The sequence below is a fragment of the Crocuta crocuta genome, unplaced genomic scaffold (assembly GCF_008692635.1).
Source record: "Crocuta crocuta isolate KB4526 unplaced genomic scaffold, BGI_CrCroc_1.0 scaffold1173, whole genome shotgun sequence".
In the NCBI taxonomy this organism is placed as follows: domain Eukaryota; kingdom Metazoa; phylum Chordata; class Mammalia; order Carnivora; family Hyaenidae; genus Crocuta; species Crocuta crocuta.
In genome coordinates, this window is record NW_027532276.1 from 714857 (window position 1) to 735735 (window position 20879).

At 37.6% G+C, this 20879-nt stretch overlaps 1 protein-coding gene across 1 annotated transcript in view; it reads left to right on the forward strand.

Annotated features, from left to right (window-relative positions):
* AEBP2 (AE binding protein 2) overlaps window positions 1-20879 on the forward strand; it is a 74185-nt gene that overhangs the window by 36083 nt on the left and 17223 nt on the right. The window contains exon 4 of the mRNA XM_077778402.1: window positions 19494-19680. Within this exon, the coding sequence (XP_077634528.1) occupies window positions 19494-19680 (187 nt within the window). The remainder of the gene's footprint in view (window positions 1-19493; window positions 19681-20879) is intronic.

Genomic DNA, 20879 nt, shown 5'->3' on the forward strand with positions numbered 1-20879 from the left:
GTAGAGTTGTATGCAGGGCTCAAACTCACGAATTGTGAGATCATGACATGAGCTGAAATTAAGTTGGATACTTAACCGACTGAGCTACCCAAGCATCTCTTTTGTTTTTTTTGTCTTTTTTAATGATTTTATTTTTAAGTCATCTCTATACCCAGCGTGGTACTCAAAACTGTGAGGTCACAAGTCGCATGTTCTACAGACTGTGGCAGTCAGGTGCTCCGTGTACCTTATTTTTTTTAATGAGGTTTTTATTATAGAGCAGTTTTATTTATTTTTATTTTTTTATTAAAAATCTTTTAAATGGTTTATTTCTGAGAGAGAGACAGAGACAGACAGTGTGAGCAGGGGAGGGTGACAGAGAGGGAGATACAGAATCTGATACAGGCTCCAGGCTCTGAGCTAGCTGTCATCACAGAGCCCAGTGTGGGGCTTGAACCCACGAACCGTGAGATCATGACCTGAGCCGAAGTTGGACACTTAACCGACTGAGCCACCCAGGCGCCCCTATTTTAGAGCAGTTTTAGATTTACAATAGTTTTATAAAGATTATAAAGTTCCCTTTTACCCTACGCCAGGTTTCCCCCACTGTTAACATCTTTGTTGCATGTATGTAAACGTTGCTTTTTAAGCTTACTGTATTCTAGAGATCTTTCTATATTTGTTCTTAAGAGAATATTCTTTCTGTTTATTTAACCAAACTGGGTTATTTCTAGTCTTTGGCTATTATAAATAGTGCTGCAGTGATAAATCTTGTATCATATGTGTCATTTTGTACATGTATAATTATATATGTAGGAAGAATTCCCCAAAATGACATGAATGGTGGATCAAAGGCTATATAAGCATTGGTGATTTTGATAAATCTTGCCAAATTGCCCTCCTTAGGGTTTGTGTCCTCATCATCGTTAGAACGTCTGCCTTCTCAGTAGCTATGCTAAGGACGTGTTCTCTAACTTTTGAATTTTGCTGGTCTGATGAGAAATTGCATCCTAGTGTAGTTTTTTTTCTTGCCCATCCTAATGTAGTTTTAATTTGTGTCTCTTTCATTATGAGGAAGTTTGGGCATCTTTTTTTTTTTTTTTTTTAATTTTTTTATGTTTATTTATTTTTGAGAGAAAGAGCATGAGCAGGGTAAGGGCAGAGAGAGAGGGAGACACAGAATCCAAAGCAGGCTCCAGGCTCTGAGCTGTCAGCACAGAGCCCGATGGGGCCCTTGAACCCATAAGCTGTGAGATCATGACCTGAGCGAAAGTCAGACGCTTAACCGACTGAGCCACCCTGGTGCCCCTGGGCATCTTTTCTTATGTTTAAGTATTTGGGTTTATTTTTCTTTCTTTTTAGTTTTATTTATTTTTAAAATTTTATTTATTTGTATTAAGCAAGCTCTCTGCCCAGCATGGGGCTTGAACTCATGACACTGAGGTCAAGAGTCCTATGCTCTACTGACTGAGGCGGCCAAGAGCCCCTCTTTTATTCTTTTTAAATAAATGTCTCATTGAGCTTTTTGTTGGCATGTGAGTTTTATAACTTTAACATACTAGTCTTTCCTGTGGTCATACTATAGATCATGGCCCTGGTCTGTTCTGGACGTGTATGACCTGGGACAGTTTAAAACTTCTTACCTAAGATGTAGCTGGTAAGAATAGTTACCTCATAGAGCCATACAGTATGTATCCAATAAACATAAGAGATTATTGTTGTTAAAGCAAAAGAATCATGTACTTTCTCCCTGTGTGTATCTCCATATGTTTTTCTTTTCTTTTTTTTTTTTAAATTTTTTAATGTTTTATTTATTTCTGAGAGAGTGAGAGAGACTGCATGAGCAGGGGATGGTCAGAGAGAGAGAGGGAGATACAGAATCTGGAGCAGGCTCCAGGCTCTGAACTGGCTGTCAGCACAGAGCCCAACGCGGCGCTCGAACCCACGAACCGTGAGATCATGACCTGAGCCAAAGTCGGATGCTTAACCGACTGAGCCACCCAGGCGCCCCCATATGTTTTTCTTTAGTCAGTAATCCTCCTAGTTGATTATGATGTGCAGATTAATTTCAAAGCCTGTCAAATGCATTTTTCTCCCTGATTCTCCTTTTACAAGATTCTCATTGGAGAGAGGGAATGAAGTTGTCCTTAAAAGATAAAAGTTGGGGCACCTGGGTAGCTCAGTTGGTTAAATGTCCAACTTCGGCTCAGGTCATGATCTTGCAGTTTGTGAGTTCAAGCCCCACATCGGGCTCTGTGCTGACAGCTCAGAGCCTGGATCTGCGTCAGGTTCTGTCTGTCTGTCTGTCTGTCTGTCTGTCTGTCTGTCTCTCTCTCTCTGCCCCTCCCCTCCTCTGTCTTTCTCTCCCTCAAAATAAATAATGTTTAAAAAAAATAAAAAAGAAATTGAAAAAAAAAAAGACAAAAGTTAAGGGGTATGATTAGTGAGGCATTGTTTATAATTCATAGGAATCATTTAAATCCAGAAAGCATTTTTTTGATATCTATAGTACATGGCAATGTGCAGGGCACTTTAGAAGCGAGGTGACTAAGATCTAAATAGATTCAAGTAATGAACTGTTTTATGTGCTTTAATAGTGACCTATGAAAGGTTCTATGTAAACGTAGATTAGGCATGAATTAAATATACTATAATAGGGATTGGGAAGGAGTAGTAAAAGGTAAGTGGGACTCAGCTGTAGAAAGAAGGTCAGGAGGAGGTGATGATGTTTCAGGTGAGTCTTTCTTTTTCTTCCAAAAAATGCTTTTTAATTATAATGTATAATAAAGTGTTTAAAGTACACTTAAGTATTCAATAGTTTAAAGATTTGTTTCATATGTGTGTATGCACCTGTGATATTTTCAGTAAAATAGAATTTCTTAACGTTCTTTTCAATCTATTCTCCTGTCCTTTGTTCTTCCCCCTAGGCCATATTGTGATTTCTGCCATCCTGGTTTAGTTCTGGCCATAGCACTTTATTTATTTTTCATTTTAAATGGTTATTTATTTTTAAGAGACAGAGGGAAATGAGGAATCCCAAGCAGGCACTACACTGCCAGTGAGGAGCCCAACACAAGGCTTGATCCCATGAACCACAAGATCATGACCTAAGCTGAAATCAGGAAAAGGATGCTCAAGTGACTGAGCCACACAGGCACCCCAGAATAGGGCATTTCAAGCTTTGGAAATAACAAACTCTTCTCCAAATTGATCATATCATTTACATTTCCACCAGCAGTGACTTAGAGTTTTTAGTTGCTTTCTCTCATATATTATCATTCTTTTAATTCTGGCCATTCTGGTGGATATGTAAATGGTATTTCACTTTGGCTTTGATTTTTATTTCCCTAATGAATATTGCTGTTGAGCACATTTTCATGTGCTTATGGCTATTTGACTTTCCTATTTTGGGGAAGTATCTATTTGAACCCATAAACCATGGGATCATGACCTGAGCCAAAGTTGGATGGCTTACCCGACTGAGCCACCCAGGCGCCCCTATTATACAAATTTTTAACATAGTTTGAATATAAGTTCTTTGTCAGATATATACGAATACCTTCTTCCAGTCTGTGTTTGGTTTCCTAATGGGATCTTTTGAAAAATAGTTGTTAATTTCAGTTGAAGTCTAATTTATGAACTTTTTTTGTAGTTAGTGCTTTTTGATTAAAAAAAAAATTTTTTTTTAATGTTTTATTTCTGAGAGACAGAGAGAGAGGGAGATACAGACTCTGAAGCAGGCTCCAGGCTCTGAGTTGTCAGCACAGAGCCCGACGCGGGGCTTGAACCCATGAGCTGTGAGATCATGACCTGAGCCGAAGTTGGACGCCAAGTGACTGAGCCACCCAGGCGCCCCTAGTTAGTGCTTTTTGTATTGTTTAAAAAATTTTTGCCTACCCTTAGTATGTGAAGATGAGGAAGCTCTTACAGAAAAGCTGAGTTTTATGGTTATAGGGAGATCATTTCAGGTATATATTTAAATAAACTTCCATACTATAAAGTTTACCAAGTTTAATAGTTTTTTTTAAAGTGTATTCATATAGTGTTCTGCAACCATCACCACTATTTACTTACAGAAGTAAGTGCCTTTGGGAGAAAGAAAAGGAAGCATAAAAGAATGAGTGGACTATTTAGGGAGAGTAATATGTTTCATGTATATAGGTGATATACTTTATTGTGGGAATTTGAAATATTAAAACATTTTTTTAAGTTTATTTTGGGAGAGTGGGAGAGAGAGAGAGTGCACAAGCAGGGGAGGGGCAGAATCCGAAGTAGGCTTTAGGCTCTGAGCTGTCAGTACAGAGCCCTGCGTGGAGCCTGAACCTACCAACTGCGAAATCATGACCCTAGCGAAGTTGGATACCTAACTGACTGAGCCACCCAAGTGCTTCTTACAAAAAAAATTTTTTTTTGAAGTTTAGTTATTAGTTTTGAGAGAGAGAATTCCAAGCAGGCTCCACCCTGTCAGTGCAGAGCTTGACATGGGGCTTGATCTCACAAATCATGAGATCATGACCTGAGCTGCAATCCAGAATTGGATACCTTGATCTCAGTTTATGAGTTTGAGCCCCACACCCTCCACATCAGGCTCCCTGCTGTCAGCGTGGAGCCCTCTTTGGAATCTGTCTCCTCTCAGCCCTTCACCTGTTTTGGCTTGTATTCTCTTTCTCTCTCAAAAATAAACAAACATTAAAAAAAAAAAGTCAGATGCTTAACCAACTGAGACACCCAGGCACACCTGAAATATTTTTAGAACTATTTCTGTAGACTGGTGGGCCTGGACTACTAGAAATTAAATGTATAAGCAGTTGGTTTCAAAAGTTTTTCATATTGGGATGCCTGGGTGGCTCAATCACTTGAGAGTCCAACTTTGGCTCAGGTCATGATCTTGTGGCTTGGTAGGCTGAAGCCCCACATCGAGCTCTGTGCTGACAGCTCAGACAGAGCCTGGAGCCTGCTTAAGATTCTGTGTCTCCCTCTCTCTCTGACCCTCCCCTGCTCGTGCGGTGTCTCTCTCTCAAAAATAAACATTAGAAAAAAGTTTTTTATATTGAATGTTTTAGTGTTTGTTGTATAATGAACAAGGTGAAGGTAAGAATCAGAAATAATCATGATTAGCAAAGGCTTTAATAATGCTATTTTGTGCCTTGCACATTACCTACATATTTTATTGCATTATCTATTTTAATTCTTAAAATAATTCTCTGAATTATTGCTGTTGCCCTCATTTTATTTATTTATATATTTACTATTTATTTATTTATTTGAGACCGAGTGTGTGAGTGAGGGGCAGAGAAAGGGAGACACAAAATCCAAAGCAGGCTCCATACTCTGAGCTGTCAGCATAGAACCCAGTGCAGGGCTGGAACCCATGAACTGTGAAATCATGCATGACCTGAGCTGAAGTTGGAAGCTTCATCAACTGATCCACCAAGACACCCCTTATTTTATTTTTTTAAAGTTTATTTATTATGAGAGAGCAAGCAGGGGAAGGGCAGAGAGAGAGAGAATCCCAAGCAGGCTCTCCACACGGTTATTTTTAAGCAGCCCCACTTGGGTTTCGATGTTACAAATTGTGAGATCATGACCTTAGCCAAAATTGAAAGCCAGGTCCTCCCTCTCTCTTTTTCTCTCTCTCAAAAATAAATAAACATTTTAAAAAATGAATAAAAATAAAAAATGTTTTTAAAATGGATAAAATCATCTTGGTGAGTAATTTTTTAGAATGTGTACTGTTTTTTCGAAAAATATTTAATTCTTTAGGATGAAATCTGAATAAAGAAAAGGGATGGAGAATAGGGAAAGGAAGGGCTTAGTATAGCACAAATTTGCCTGACTATAACAGACTTTGGAACTTCATAGCCAACAAAGTTTTTTCTGAATTCCTAGTAGTGGCTTGCTCTTCCACTCTGTCACATGTTATAAATGTAATACTTGGTACTATTAAAGAATTTTAATACTGAAAAGCTTCAAGAAGAAGATAGTAGAACTTTAACATCTATAGAAAACCACTGTTTTTTAGCACCTGTTTGGTTTCTTAACATGTACAAAGTGAAGAAATAAATGGAATCATTTTGCACTTAGATGTAACTTACTTCTTCACTTCTATATTGGACATTGTTTCACATTAATAAAAATGTATTACTTTTTAATGGTTATATATTCCTATGTGATAGTTTATTATATTTAATAGTTCTTTCTTGATCTTTTTTGTACGGTTATCCCCAATATAAATAACAGTGTAATTAATTAACATATTTCTATAAACTGCTTTTGGAAGCTAATATAAATCCTAAAAGCTATGTTACTAGATCAGAACCTATGTATAAGCTTACAATTTATTTATTTATTTATTTATTTATTTAAATGGTTATTTTTGAGAGAGAGAGAGCAGGGGGAGGGGGAGGGCAAGAGATACAGATTCTGAAGTAGGCTCCAGGCTCTGAACTGTCAGCACAGGGCCCAATGCAGGGTTCGAACCTACCAACCATGAGATCGTGACCTGAGCTGAAGTCACGTGCTTAACTGACTGAGCCACCCAGGCCATCTATCTCTCTCTTTCTCTGTCTCTGTCTTTCTCTCTGTCTATTTTTGATTTATTTAGAGATAGAGCTTGCATGAATGGGGGAGGGGCATGACTTGAGCTGAAATCAAGAGTCGGGCACTTAGCCAACTGCAGGCATCCATGGATTTTTTCTTTCTGATTTATAAAAACCTTAATATTGGGCTCAGTCATTGAGCATCTGACTGTGGCTCAGGTCATGATCTCAGTTTGTGAGTTTGAGTCCCATGTCGGGTGAAACTCAAGCCTTCTTTCGCTTTTCTCTCTCTCTCAGCCCCTTGCTCACTTGTGTTCTCTCTCTGTCTCTCATAAAAAAAAAAATACCAAGCTTAATATTAAATATACATGTTTGCTGTATGTAACAGATATTTTGGTCTAGCTTGTCATTTATCATAAACGTTTGTTCTACCATCTGGAAGCTTCTGTGTATTGATATTACCATACATTTCTACATATATACATGTAGAATATACACAATATAAATGTAAACACATGTAAATACAATGTAAATATGCTTCTGTATATTTTCATTACCATTTTTCTTGTATTATTTTTGTATTTTTAGGTTGGAAATCTTGTTAACCTGCTTAAAAATAGGAAAAACATTTCCTTGCTGTGATAGGAGTTTAAATATTTCTCTCATTTTGACTTTTTTTCCTTGACTTTTTATGATGCTTTTTCTAACTTTTTAAAAAAATTTATTTCTGAGAGAGAGACAGCGTGATCAGGGGAGGGTCAGAGAGAGAGGGAGACACAGAATCCAAAGCAGGCTCCAGGCTCTGAGCTAGCTGTCAGCACAGAGCCCGACGTGGGGCTCTAACCCACGAACCATGAGATCGTGACCTGAGCCGAAGTTGGACGCTTAGCCGACTGAGCCATCCAGGTGCCCCTATGGTGTTTTTTTCTAAAATGCAGAGTTTTAAAACTTAGTTTTTTTAAGTTTTTTTAATTTTTTTATTTTTTAATATATTTTTTAATTTATTTCTAGGGGAGAGAGAGAGAGACAGCGTGAGCAGGGGAGGGTCAGAGGGAGAGGGAGTCACAGACTCTGAAACAGGCTCCAGGCTCTGAGCTGGCAGTCAGCACAGAGCCCGACGCGGGGCTCGAACCCACGAACCGCGAGATCATGGCCTAAGTGGAAGTCAGACGCTTAACCGACTAAGCCACCCGGGTGCCCCTTAAAACTTAGTTTTGAAGTAATTTCAACTTGCAGAGAAGATGAAAAGCCCCCATATGTTTTCTCTCTCACACATGAATGTATAAATTCCATATATCCTTACTCAGATTCACCAGTTACCTTTTTACTACCTTTGTCCTATATTTATCCATTATCCATCTCTTCATCTGTCTACCTTCCTCCCCCCGTCTCTCCTTATTTCTCCTTCCTTACCTACCCTCACACACTTTTTTTTATAAAACATTTGACAGGAGCAGAATCTCTAAAACTTCAGTGTGTATATTTCCTAAGAACAAGGATATACTTTTACATGAACTTAGAATAGTTGTTAAGACCCAGAAATTTAACATTGATGCTATTAGCTGTTGAAGTTTACTAATTGTCCTAGTAATGTCTTTTGTAGCAGTCCGTCCCCCCCCCCCTTCTGCTTAGAATCCAGTTGAGGATCATGTATTGCATTTTTGAAGAGTATAAACCTGTTATTTTGCAGTATATTCCCTGTTTGGGGTTGTTTGGTGTTTTGGTAATGATGAGATTGGGTTTATAAATTTTTGGAGAAAATACAAGAAAATTCTCACTGTCACTTCAAAAGATACTTGATGACAGTTTGTTCCATCATAGATAATGTTACCTAGATCACTTGATTAAAGTGGAAATTGCCGAGTTCTCCACTGTTAACTTATTCTTTGTCCCTTTACAAGTGATTTTGTAGAGAGACTTTCAACCTAACCATTGGAATTAGTTTTAGTTGGGGCGCCTGGGTGGCTCAGTTGGTTAAGCGTCCGACTTTTGCTTAGGTGATCTTGCGGTTCGTGGGTTCGAGCCCCGCGTCGGGCTCTGTGCTGACTGCCAGCTCAGAGCCTGGAGCCTGTTTCAGTCTGTGACTCCCTCTCTCTCTGACCCTCCCCTGCTCACGCTGTCTCTCTCTCCTAGAAATAAATAAAACATTAAAAAAAAAAATAAAAAAAAAAGGAATTAGTTTTAGTTTCCATTGATGATTCTTAGCCGAATCAATTATTAATATAAGGGTTACAAAATGAGTATGTTTTGTTTTCCAATCTAAATTTATTGATAAGTATTCTACTTATAGAGCTTTCTTTGTTCTTTATTTTATATGTCTGTTTATTTAGGAATGGACTTGTGTTCTTTTTTTTTTTTTTTTAATTTTTCAGTATTTATTTTTGAGAGAGACAGATGGAGCATGAGTGGGAGAGGGGCAGAGAGAGAGGGAGACACAGATTTGCAGTAGGCTCCAGGCTCTAAGCTGGCAGCACAGAGCATGACCTGGGGCTCGAACCCATGAACTGTGAGATCATGACCTGAGCCAAAGTCGGGCGCCCAACAGACTGAGTCACCCAGGTGCCCTGGACTTGTGTACTTATTTTATTCCTTGGCTTGTATATTGTGACTATTATTATTTTGATGCTCATCTAATACAGATTTTTAAATATTGAATATATCTGTTTTTGCTCATGTGGTTCCTGGGGCCACTGTCTAAATATTTGAGTGGTAATGGTCTCCATTGTAGTGTTGGTAGTGGCAGAGGCTTGAAACTGAAAGTCATTGGGTCGCCTGGGTGGCTCAGTCGGTTAAGCATCCCACTTCAGCTCAGGTCATGATCTTACTGCTTGTGGGTTTGAGCCCTGCATCAGGTTCTGTGTGGACAGCTAAGAGCTTGGAGCCTGTTTCAGATACCTTTGTCTCCCTCTCTCTCTCTCTGCCCCTCCTCCACTCATGCTTTGTCTCTCTCTGTCTCAAAAATAAAGTATAAAAAAAAATTTAAAAAAAAGTCATTAAGACCTACGCAACTTGTTATGAGAAAAGAAAGTTGTGGGTGTGTCATTAGGTTTAAGGCTGGACTTTTTTATTACTATTATTATTTTTAAATGTTTATTTTTGAGAGAGAGTGCTCGCACGGTGCGAGTGAGGGAGGGGCAGAGAGAGAGAAGGCGACTCAGAAGCTGAAGCAGGCTCCAGGCTCTGAGCTGTTAGCCCAGAGCCCAGTGCGGGGCTCGAACTCATGAACCATGAGATTATGACCTGAACCAATGTCAGACACTTAACTGACTGAGCCCCCCAACCGCCCCCGTTTAAGCCTAGTTTTATGTTTCTTAAACTTATTTATGTCTGACAAGAAAACAGTATCATATGAAAATAATAGTGTTAGCTTATGAAACTTTAGTTTTGTAAAATCAACATACCCTTTAAAATGCAAAAACAGGTTTTTTGGCAAGGATTTGATGATACTTATCTTTGATCATTAAAGTACAGTAATTGTTCCTAGATAAAATTCCCCCACCCCCACATTCACTTTATCAGTTATATATACCTCTGCTTTATATATAGATTTAGACTTTGTGGGAAGGGGACCTGCTGCTGCCATTTTGTTAAATGTAGTGAAACATTTCATTTAAAGGTTTGGAAAACATTACATGTGTTGGGGTGCCTGGCTGGTTCAGTTGGTAGAGCGTGGGACGCTTGATCTTGAGGTTGTAAATTAAAGCCCCGTGTTGGGTGTAGAGATTACTTAAAATCTTTAAAAGCAAACAAAATATGACATGTGTTTATAGTAGTAGAATATGGCAATATTTTAAACTATTCTCTTTGTCTTTTTTTTTTCTTTACAATTTACATTTGATTCTTGTTAGTTATCTGGTGTTAACGCTTATCATAGCTAAATGGCTTCAATGCCACCACATGTAGAAATACATTATTTTACTTAACTGAAGAAAAGAAAAAGTAGTTATACACAGCATGTTTGGTGATTGTTTTGATTTCCTTTATTGTTAATGGGGCAGTGGTTTGTCTTGATAGATTTGTATATGTTCAAAATAATGTAGTTGTACTTCATTTATTTTTTTTTTTTACAAATAGTTTATTGTCAAATTGGTTTCCATATAACACCCAGTGTTCATCCTCACAAGTGCCCTCCTCCATGCCCATCTCCGCCCTCCCCCCCACATCCATCAGTCCTCAGTTTGTTTCTCAGTGTAGTTGTACTTCTTATGAGATAAGCTTGATATGTAGTTTTACTTCCCTTACAGAATTCTTCCCTACTCCAGTATTTCTGTTTACTTTGAACAGAGTATAGTTACTTACTTATCTTGGGTTAATTTCTTTGTTTTAACTTTTCCTCAGCAGATAGTCTCCTGTAGCTCAACATGATTGACTTCATTTGTAATATTGACATATTTGAATAACTTCTCTTTGTGTTAGAGTAGTGCTTGAAAAACTCAGACTTTCTTTCAAGCTTGATGCATAAAATAGCCATTCTTTTTAGGTGTTTTGGAATCAAAACCCTAGCCTGTATTGGTGATAAAAACATTTTTATCAAACCGGATTTAACCTATGATATCCTCATAGTTATGCATTCAGGCAGTTTCAGGTAATTTGTTACATAGTGAATGATACTGGTATTCACTATGGTGGATGATGAAATAATTTCCTTCTTTTGTTCTTTTATGACCTGTTTTGTATTGGTAGTCGATGCTGATAATTTTAAATTGGTTGCTTTTTCACCCCCAGCTTTTTGAGGTGTAATTGGCAAATAAAATTGTAAGAAATTTATATACACCATGGTGATTTGATATGTGTATATAGTTGTGAAAGGATTCGCTCCATCTAGTTAATTAACTCATCTATCACCTCATATATATTTAACATAAATATATATATTTGTAAGAATCTTTTGATTGATTTTTAAGAGATATTCTCTATAATAATATGAAGCTTTAAATACCCTGTTCTGCTCTCTTTAATTCTTCTTTGACATTTTGTATGTCTGTGTATGTGAAGCTCCCTAGCCTTGGCAGCCAGTGCTTTTAGGAGGCTCCCGCTGACCAAACACGGAGTTATTTGACTATAAATAAGAATAATAACTGCATTGGTCATCATGATGCCAGAAGACAAAAAATGATTACCTTTCTTCCCCCAAAAGAAAAATTAGTTGGTTACCATTGGACAATGATAGGGATCTCATTATTTGGAAAGCGGGTAAGAATCAAGTAGTTCTTCCTTTATTGTATGAACTGTGCTACTGGGTGTCCAAATCTTAGTGCTAAAGTTGCATTCGTGACCAATTAAATTAGAATCTGGGGCACGCAGCCAGGCATTTTACTGTATTTTAAAAAATTGAGGGACACCTGGGTGGATCACTCGGTTTCAGCTCAGGGCATCATCTCATGGATCGTGAGTTCAAGCCCCATATTGGGCTCTGTGCTGACAGTGTGGAGCCTGGTTGGGATTTTCTCTCTCCCTTTCTCTCTGCCCCTTCCTGCTTGCTCTGCCTCTCTTTCAAAAAATAAAAAAATAAATTTTCATTTTTTAATTTTTTTTTTTTTTTTTGTTTTTTTAAATTTCTGAGAGAGAGAGAGAGACAGCATGAACAGAGGAGGGTCAGACAGAGAGGGAGATACTGAATCTGAAACCGGCTCCAGGCTCTGAACTCACTGTCAGCACAGAGCCCGATAACGAGGCTCGAACCTACGAACCTTGAGACCATGACCTAAGTAAGCCGAAGTTGGACACTTAACTGACTGAGCCACCCAGGCACCCCATTAAAAAAAAAAATTTAAATCAGATGATTGGATGTTTGCCTAGGCTTCAGGAACACAGCTCTACAAGATATTTCCCTTATCGGGTACCGTATACTAAGCAACATTTCTATGGTAAATGTGACTGCCAGTTTAGTGGTCTTTGGAAGGGGGGAAAAAAGCTTTGAGGGAAAAAGCTATGCTGTGTGTACTGTGTGCATGTCGCATTTGGGATATTATTTTTATTAATGTAAACTTTCTTTTCTAGGCCTCTTTTATACCACACTTGCCTATTCTTCATCCCTCCAACCTCTATTTGCAAAGCTATTGATTGTTGCTCCTGTCTAATCAGCTTTGCTGATCTCTGCTTTACCTGACTTCTAAATGTTGGAGAGTGCTCTCTTAAAGTTCGCACCCTAGGCGTCTTTTGGTTTTAAATACTATTAAATACTTTTTATATTCTGATTACTCAGAGATGTTTATCTCTAGCTCTAACAATATTTCCTCTTCGATTTCAGACTAGAATATTTGGCATGGATGTCTAATAGAGTATTTAATTATTTAAAAAAAATTTTTTTAATGTTTTTATTTATTTTTGAAAGAGAGAAACAGCATGAGCAGGGGAAAATCAGAGAAAGAGGGAGACATAGAATCTGAAACAGGCTCTAGGCTCTGAGCTAGCTGTCAGCACAGAGCCAGATACGGGGCTCGAACCCACGAACCGTGAGATCATGACCTGAGCCAGACCTGAGCTGAAGTCGGATGCTCAACCGACTGAGCCACCCAGGAAACCCTAATAGAGTATTAAAAAAAAATTTTTTTTTTAACGTTTATTTATTTCTGAGAGATAGAGCAGGGGAGGGACAGAGAGAGAGGGAGACATAGAATCCGAAGCAGGCTCCAGGCTCTGAGCTCTCAGCACAGAGCCCGACGTGGGGCTCGAACCCACAAACTATGAGATCATGAGCTGAGCTGAAGTCGGACACTTAACCAAATAAGCCACCCAGGTGCCCCTATTTTGAACTAAACATGTACAAAATCTTGTGATTTTTCATTTCAAACATGGTTCTGTTCTAGACTAGGTAAACAGTAAGATCATCAAGGGCTCTGGGTTTAATATACCTCTCTTAACTTTTCCGGTACTCCTATAATGCATTAGCAAATCCTGTCAATTTGACCCTCAGTGTATTTAAAAAAATTTTTTTTTAATATTTATTTATTTTTGGGAGAGAGAGAGACAGACCCCAGAGCACAAGCAGGGAAGGGGCAGAGAGAGGGAGACACAGAATCCAAGCAGGCTCCAGGCTTTGAGCCGTCAGCACAGAGCTGGATGCAGGGTTGGAACCCATGAACCGCTAGATCATGACCCGAGCCAAATCTGGATGCTTAACTGACTGAGCCACCCAGGCGCCCTTCTATTTGGAATTTTTTAAAGCTTTTTATTTTGGAAATATTTTAGATTTACAGAAAAGTTAAGTTGCAAAGATTGTCCAGAGTATCCATGTGCCTTGCCTTCACTTAGTTTTTTTCCCTTAGTCTTACCTCATTCATATTACTGTGGTACATTTGTCACAACTAAGAAACCAGCATTTCTACCTGGAATTTTTATTTTCCTTTTGATTACCTATTTTATTATTAAATACTGCCGTATCTTCTGTGAAACTGATGTTTTCTCCTCGGTGTTTTAGTAGTCCCTGGTAGATTTTCATAGCACTTCTGGGAATATATGAATAAGACAGTATTAATATTGCTTCATTTGAACATGTTTGGGGTGAAAAGCAAAAACAGTGATTCCATGTGTCAAATTTTAGAACAGCTACTTGACCACAATAGTAGTCAATATATATAGAGTATTTCAGTGGATTTTGGGAGATAGATCATTTAAAACATGTGGTATCCAACAACCAGATTTTCCCCTGATTGTTGAAATCAGAACATCAATGTGATGGCTTGAATTCAAGGATCATTGTATGTGTTGGGGGAAAAAAATGAATATTTGAACATTAAAACCACTTTCATGAATTGCTCTTGTTGAGAGGAATGAAAGGCCATTTGAGGCAATAACTGATTTGTCTCTTACCTAGTTTTCTGTCATATATACATAATGAGTGGGATTTTCATTAGATGCTTAAAATTATTTTTTCTTCTAGGGTAAAAGAATTTGCATTTCAGTAAAATGTGTGATTCTTTTCTTTCTTTCTGATAAAGGACTCTGTCATTCTAAATTCTCATTGTACTTTTGTTTTCTTTTTTAGATTTGCTTATGATTCTTTGTTGATAAGTGATTAAAAGCAAAGATAAAACTACTTTCTCCTAGAATTCTCATTATTCATTTCCAGAGCAATGAATCACCACTGATTAAAATACACTTGTGATATTTACTCAGTTCTAGATACTTTCAGGGCTTATTCGTTGCAGTCTTGAACAATTCTGGGACGAAATAAATCTGCTACCATATTGGTACCCTTATAATTAAGGGTTATCCTGAATGGAGTTATATCACAAGATCCTTCTGAATGTAAACCTGAGGACTTGGATCTGAAACTGTTACAGTCATCTCTGCCTTAATTGTACTCAAGTAGCTATTCTAAAATTCGAAATGTGAAGTTTTTCCAACAGATTTGTTTGAATAACCAGTATTAAACTGGGAATTTCAGGACAAAGGCTATCTTACATATATTGTATTCCTTAAAGTATCTGACACATGGGCCACCAAAGACAATTAATGTATATTTTTAAAGTAGATAGATGTTAGGGGTGCTTGAGTGGCTCAGTCAGTTAAGCATCTGACGTTGGCTCAGTTCATGATCTTGTGGTTCTTGGGTTCAAGCCCTGCATCGGGCTCTGTGCTGAGGTCGGAGCCTGGAGCCTGCTTCTGATTCTGTGTCTCCCTCTCTCTCTGTCTCTGTCTCTCTCTCTCTGCCCCTTCCCCACTTGTGCTCTGTCTGTCTCAAAAATAAACATTAATTTTTTTTTTAAGTAGATGTTAGGAAATACAGGAAATGTTCTAAAATTGAAAAGAAAAATACTGTATGGCTTTATTCTGTGGCAGTACTGTATAACACAAATATGTGTGAACCAAATATATTATTTTAAGTTCTCCAGTGCTTCATTAAAATAATTGAATAATAGGTGAAAATAATATAAACAGTATCGTTGGCTTAGCTTCTTATATTTCAAATCTTAGCAATATACAAAATTAATGAAAGTTTTTGCTTTTTTGGGTACTAAATCTTCAGAGTTCAGTGTATATTTTATATTTATGATATTTTTTAAGAAGAGCCACATTTGAACTGCTTAGTAACTATAGGTGTCTAATGTTTAAAATGTATTGGGCAGTGTAAAACTAATCCATTAGGGTAATTTTACGTATAAGCTTTCTCTTGGATAAGATGCTAAATACTTGATCTTTATCTAGAGTTCACAAAATTTATAGTTGGAGAGGTAGATCACATAGCAAGCTGTTGCAGATATAGTTAAGTCTTTCAGTAGTGAAATTGACTATCAGGTATTGAAAAATAAAATGGAAAAGCTGGTCTTATGGTTAATAATAAAAGATACTACTTTTTAGAAAAATTAAAGTTATTACAGAAATGCAAATAAAAATCACAGTGAGTTATTAATACTGGAATGATTTTAATAAAATAAACTGAAAATAACAAGTGTTGGCAAGGATGCGGAGCCAGCTGATGGTTATACAGTGTTGTGAATGTACTAAAAACCCCTGCATTGTACACTTTAAAGTGGTGTGTTACATGAATTTGACTTCAATTAATAAAAATTAATTTAAATAAAATTTTGTTTCTTAGTTACAGTAATCTTAAAGTATTAAGTAGCAACATTTGACCAGTGGCTTTTGTGGTGGACAGTGTTCTCCTATGGCAGTGTGGTATAATCAGTAGGAGATGGAAAGATTATTTTTTCTTGGCACTCAAAATATACCTAGAAGATATTTAAATTCTGAGAATTCAGTAGCCATTAGTTGATAAACTTTTCATCGTCAAAATCTGTACTTGAACTTTCTTGATGCAGGTTGAGGACAACACTATTGATAAGATCATTATAAGAATTGAATAAGGAGCACCTAGGTGGCTCAGTAGGTTAAGTGTCTGACGTCTTCTCATGTCATGATCTCACGGTTCTTGAGTTCAAGCCCCACTTCGGGCTGTGTGCTGTCAGCACAGAACCTGCCTTGGATCCACTGGCCCCCTCTCTCTGACCCTCTCCTGTGAGCACTCTGTCAAACTTTCTCTCTCTCTCTCTTTCCCTCTCTCTGTCTCTCTCTCTCTGTCTCTCTCTCTCTCTCTCTCTTTCTCTCAGAAAGAACATTTAAGGGGCACCTGGGTGGCTCAGTCAGCTCAGGTCATGATGTCACAGTTCATGAGTTAAATCCCTGCCTTGGGCTCTGTGCTGACAGCTCAGAGCCTGGAGCCTACTTTGGATTCTGTGTTTCCATCTCTCTCTGCCTCTCCCCCTGCTCATGCTCATGCTCTGTCTTTCTCAAAAATAAATAAACCTTAAAAAAAAAGAAAAAATACTTAAAAGTTATTAAAAGAATTGAGTGAAATATTTTCAAGCACTGGATATGGCTAATTGCTTCAGGGTTCCTAAAGCACTCGGTCTCTAACCCTAACTGTAGTTCTTTGAAATTGTCTTAGTAAATGTTTACTGACCATATTGTAAGCTCTTTCAGAGTGGGAACTGTATCTTAATTCATCTTTATACTCTGGCATCTTGCATAGTACATAGAACATAGAGTAAGTATTTTTTATTTTATTTTGAGGGAGAGAGCTCCTGTGTGCAAATGGGGGACGGGGAGAGAGAGAAAATCCCCAAGTAGGCTCCACGCTTGAGCCTGACACAGCTGATCTCACGACCCTGAGATCATGACCTGAGCTAATACCAAGAGTCAGACGCTCCACTGACTGAGCCAGTCTGGTCCCCACACCACCCCCTTCACCCTTAAAAAAAATTTTTTTTAATAGATAAGTATTTGAACTAAAACCTCGAATCATTCCTCTGCCTCTTAGTGTGCACCTTAGAATGGGCAAAGATTTTTATTAGCAATGCTGGATGCCATTAAGCCCATAAAAGATCTGTTGTGTATTAGAATAAATAGAATAATTATGAATGGCACTGCCTAAGGAGCTTGCTGTGAAATGTTTCAGCCAGCATCAGTTTTATCAGAATCTTTAAAATAGTTCTTCAGATACATTTAGAAATAGCCATGATTTACAAGGTGCTTCTGGATATATATATGTACACACATATATGTGTATGTATATATGTTCATAAAAGTATGATCTTGCCTTTAAAATACATGGAGAAAGGATTAATTACAGTGTATAGATAAGCAGTCTGAATGTGTGAGGGTATCTTCAAAAGAGGATGAGCCTTTTTTTTTTAAATTAATTTATTTTTTACATCCAGGCTAGTTAGCGTATAGTGCAACAATGATTTCAGGAGTAGATTCCTCAGTGCCTCTTACCCTTTTAGCCCATCCCCCCTCTGACAACCCCTCCAGCAACCCTGTTCTCTGTATTTAAGAGTATCTTATGTTTTGTCCCCTTCCCTGTTGTTATATTATTTTTGCTTCCCTTTCCTTATGTTCATCTGTTTAGTTTCTTAAATTGCTCGTGAGTGAAGTCATATGATATTTGTCTTTCTCTAACTAATTTTGCTTAGCGTAATACCCTCTAGTTCCTTCCACGTAGTTGCAAAGGGATGAGCTTTTCTTAAGTTGGGTGGATTTAGACTTTGTGAATAAAGAAATGATCTCTAGTAGAGAGTTGTGTTTTTAGAAGTTTAAAATTGTAAAGTTGCCTCGATTGAAAGAAAGAGCCTGGAGATAATGTACGTTTTTATGTGGTATTATCTAGATAAATTCTATTGTACGTACGTTAAACCACCTAGGAATTACATGATGGATTTATTTGGTCTTTGACATGACGAATATGTGTGGTTGGAGTTTGGTTGTCAAGTCAGAATCTAAGTAAATTGGATTAGTTACTAATAGAAGAACCCCTGGAAATCTAGTTATGGATTTTGCTGTGGGGTCATTTTGAAAATGGCTTTTGTTTTAATTAGTAACATTCATTTGTTAGATGTCACACACTTTGTACTGTAGCTAATTTGTGTATTATAATTTTGGTGATATCTAAACATTCTGCATTTGCTTTTGGAGTAGCAGATCTGCCAGATGACTTGGGTAGTTTTCTCAGTCTTGCAAGTGCAGAAGGCTAAAGAGGCAGTATTTAATGGAACTTACAGAGAGTTGGATAAGATCAACCCTGAGCATAAGTCTTCTCTAACCAGCTGGATCTAATCATTTAAAAGTCATTATCACTGTATTTCTTCCCTGTTAGAACAGTGTAGAACAGTAGGGAAGCCGCTTGAAGATACTGAAGTAGTATATATGGTTAAGATAAAAATAATTTTAGAGATCTAGGAGTCCCTGGGTGGCTCAGTCAGTTAAGCATCCAACTCTTGATTTGAGCTGAGGTCGTGATCTCACCATGAGTTTGAGCACCTCGTATCTGTCAGCACAGAGCCTGCTTAGGATTCTTTTCTCTCCCTCTCTGCCCTTCCCCTGCTCATGCTCACTTGCTCCCTCTGTCTCTCTCTGAAATAAATAAACCTTAAAAAAGAAATCTATGAGTCCCAAGTAATTGTCAGGATATGTAATTCTCTGATTTAAAAACAAGTTAATTGGAGGCGCCTGGGTTGCTCAGTCGGTTAAGCATCCAACTTCAGCTCAGGTCATGATCTCACAGTCTGTGGGTTCGAGCCCTGCGTCAGGCTCTGTGCTGACAGCTCAGAGCTTGGAGCCTACTTCGAATTCTGTGTCTCCCTCTTTCTCTGCCCCTCCCCTTCTTGCTCTCTGTCTCCCAAAATACATTAAAAAAATTTTTTTTAAAGCAAGTTAGTTGTTTTTCTTAGTGAAGTGATTAGTTCAAAACCTGATTTTTCTGGGGAGAAGATCTCACTATTTTTGTCTTGCATGTAGTGGGAAGAGCAGTAAATGAGATTCGTGACGCTGGTTTTATTTTCCGGCTCTGCCACTGCCTAATGTATATTATTTGGGGTACCTTATAAAAAGAAAGGATGTAGTAATCTCTCATAGTTCCTATCTGGAATGGTTCTATAGTGTTACCGATTTACTTCTGAAAATAACTAAATACTCATTCATATTATACTTGTGCCCTGCACCTCATCCCTGACATCCTTTTTTATTTTTATTTAGTGTGTGGTTGGCGGCTGCAATGCCAGCTTTGCTTCTCAGGGAGGGCTCGCTCGCCATGTACCCACACACTTCAGTCAGCAGAACTCCTCAAAAGTTTCTAGCCAGCCAAAGGCCAAAGAAGAATCTCCATCTAAAGCTGGAATGAACAAAAGGAGAAAATTAAAGAACAAAAGACGACGTTCATTACGTAAGTTTCTTACTAAAAATCTGTATGTATTAGATAGCTTTTGTTTCTATCTTGGGCTTTCATGCAGATTTACATTTTACTGTTCTTTAACTCTGCTTGTGTATTTTTGTTACAGTAATAAACACCCTTGGGTTTAAGTGTGAGAGTTCAGTCGTGTATGTTTTGTGTTAGTAGTTAGACTCTGAGGGTTTCTTTGATTCTGTTCTAAAATAAGAAAATTTAAAATATGACAGTGTTGGTATTTTAGAAAGTTTGAACATGTTAAATGCAATAATGAAATAAAAGTAACCAATCTGCTCCAAAGTGGTATGTATGAATAGCAAAACTATTGGTAGTGTGTGTCTATGTACTTGAATGTTAAATGTGTCCTCAATATTTAGGATATAACCTAGGTAATAAGGCTTATACATGCGCAGAGCAGGAATTGACATTGAAACTCCAGAGCCTGGCATGATGCCTGGTTCATGGTGTCAGCTGCCTGATTCAGTACATCCTTAATGAAGAGATAGGATTGAGTGAAGGAAGCTATTATTGGAAAGGGAGTCCACCACAAGTGTGAACTAGAAAGAAAACAGTAGATTGTGCCTTACCTTTTCTCCTGGGATTTAATGAGAATAGAAGAGACTCAAGACATTAATCCAGACTAGAAGGCTTGTCTCTAAAATGTTAAATTTTTTTTTGTTAATACAAAGATACAGTGGCCAAATGAACAAACCAAGGGTGACAAACTTTTCTAAACTCTCTTTTAGGTATCTTATTGTTGAAATAAATGTTTATTTTTCAAAGTTTGCTATTGAATTTAGGTTATGGATCCATTTTCCTTTTGACTGCCTTTTAGAAAAACATAAGTGACATCTGTTTTTTTTTTACTTGAATAGTGATGTACTTACAATCACACACAGAAAATTACTAAATATATATTCTGGTATTCAAAATTGAGAATAACTTTCCCACCTGTTTGACTCAAAAGCTTCATTATTATTTTCATCATATGTATACATAGTAATCATTTAAACTTGCTGACTTTTTCATATTATTTTGTAGTATCTATGGAATTTGCTAGTTCTTTTAAAGAGAATGGTCAGTTAAATATGTAGTTCTTTCTTAGCAAAGGAGGGACTAGTGCCTGCTTAAGTTTATGGCCTCTTGAGAGTGTTATTTCCAGTATTAACTAGTAAACAGGCTGTGTAGGGAGAGTG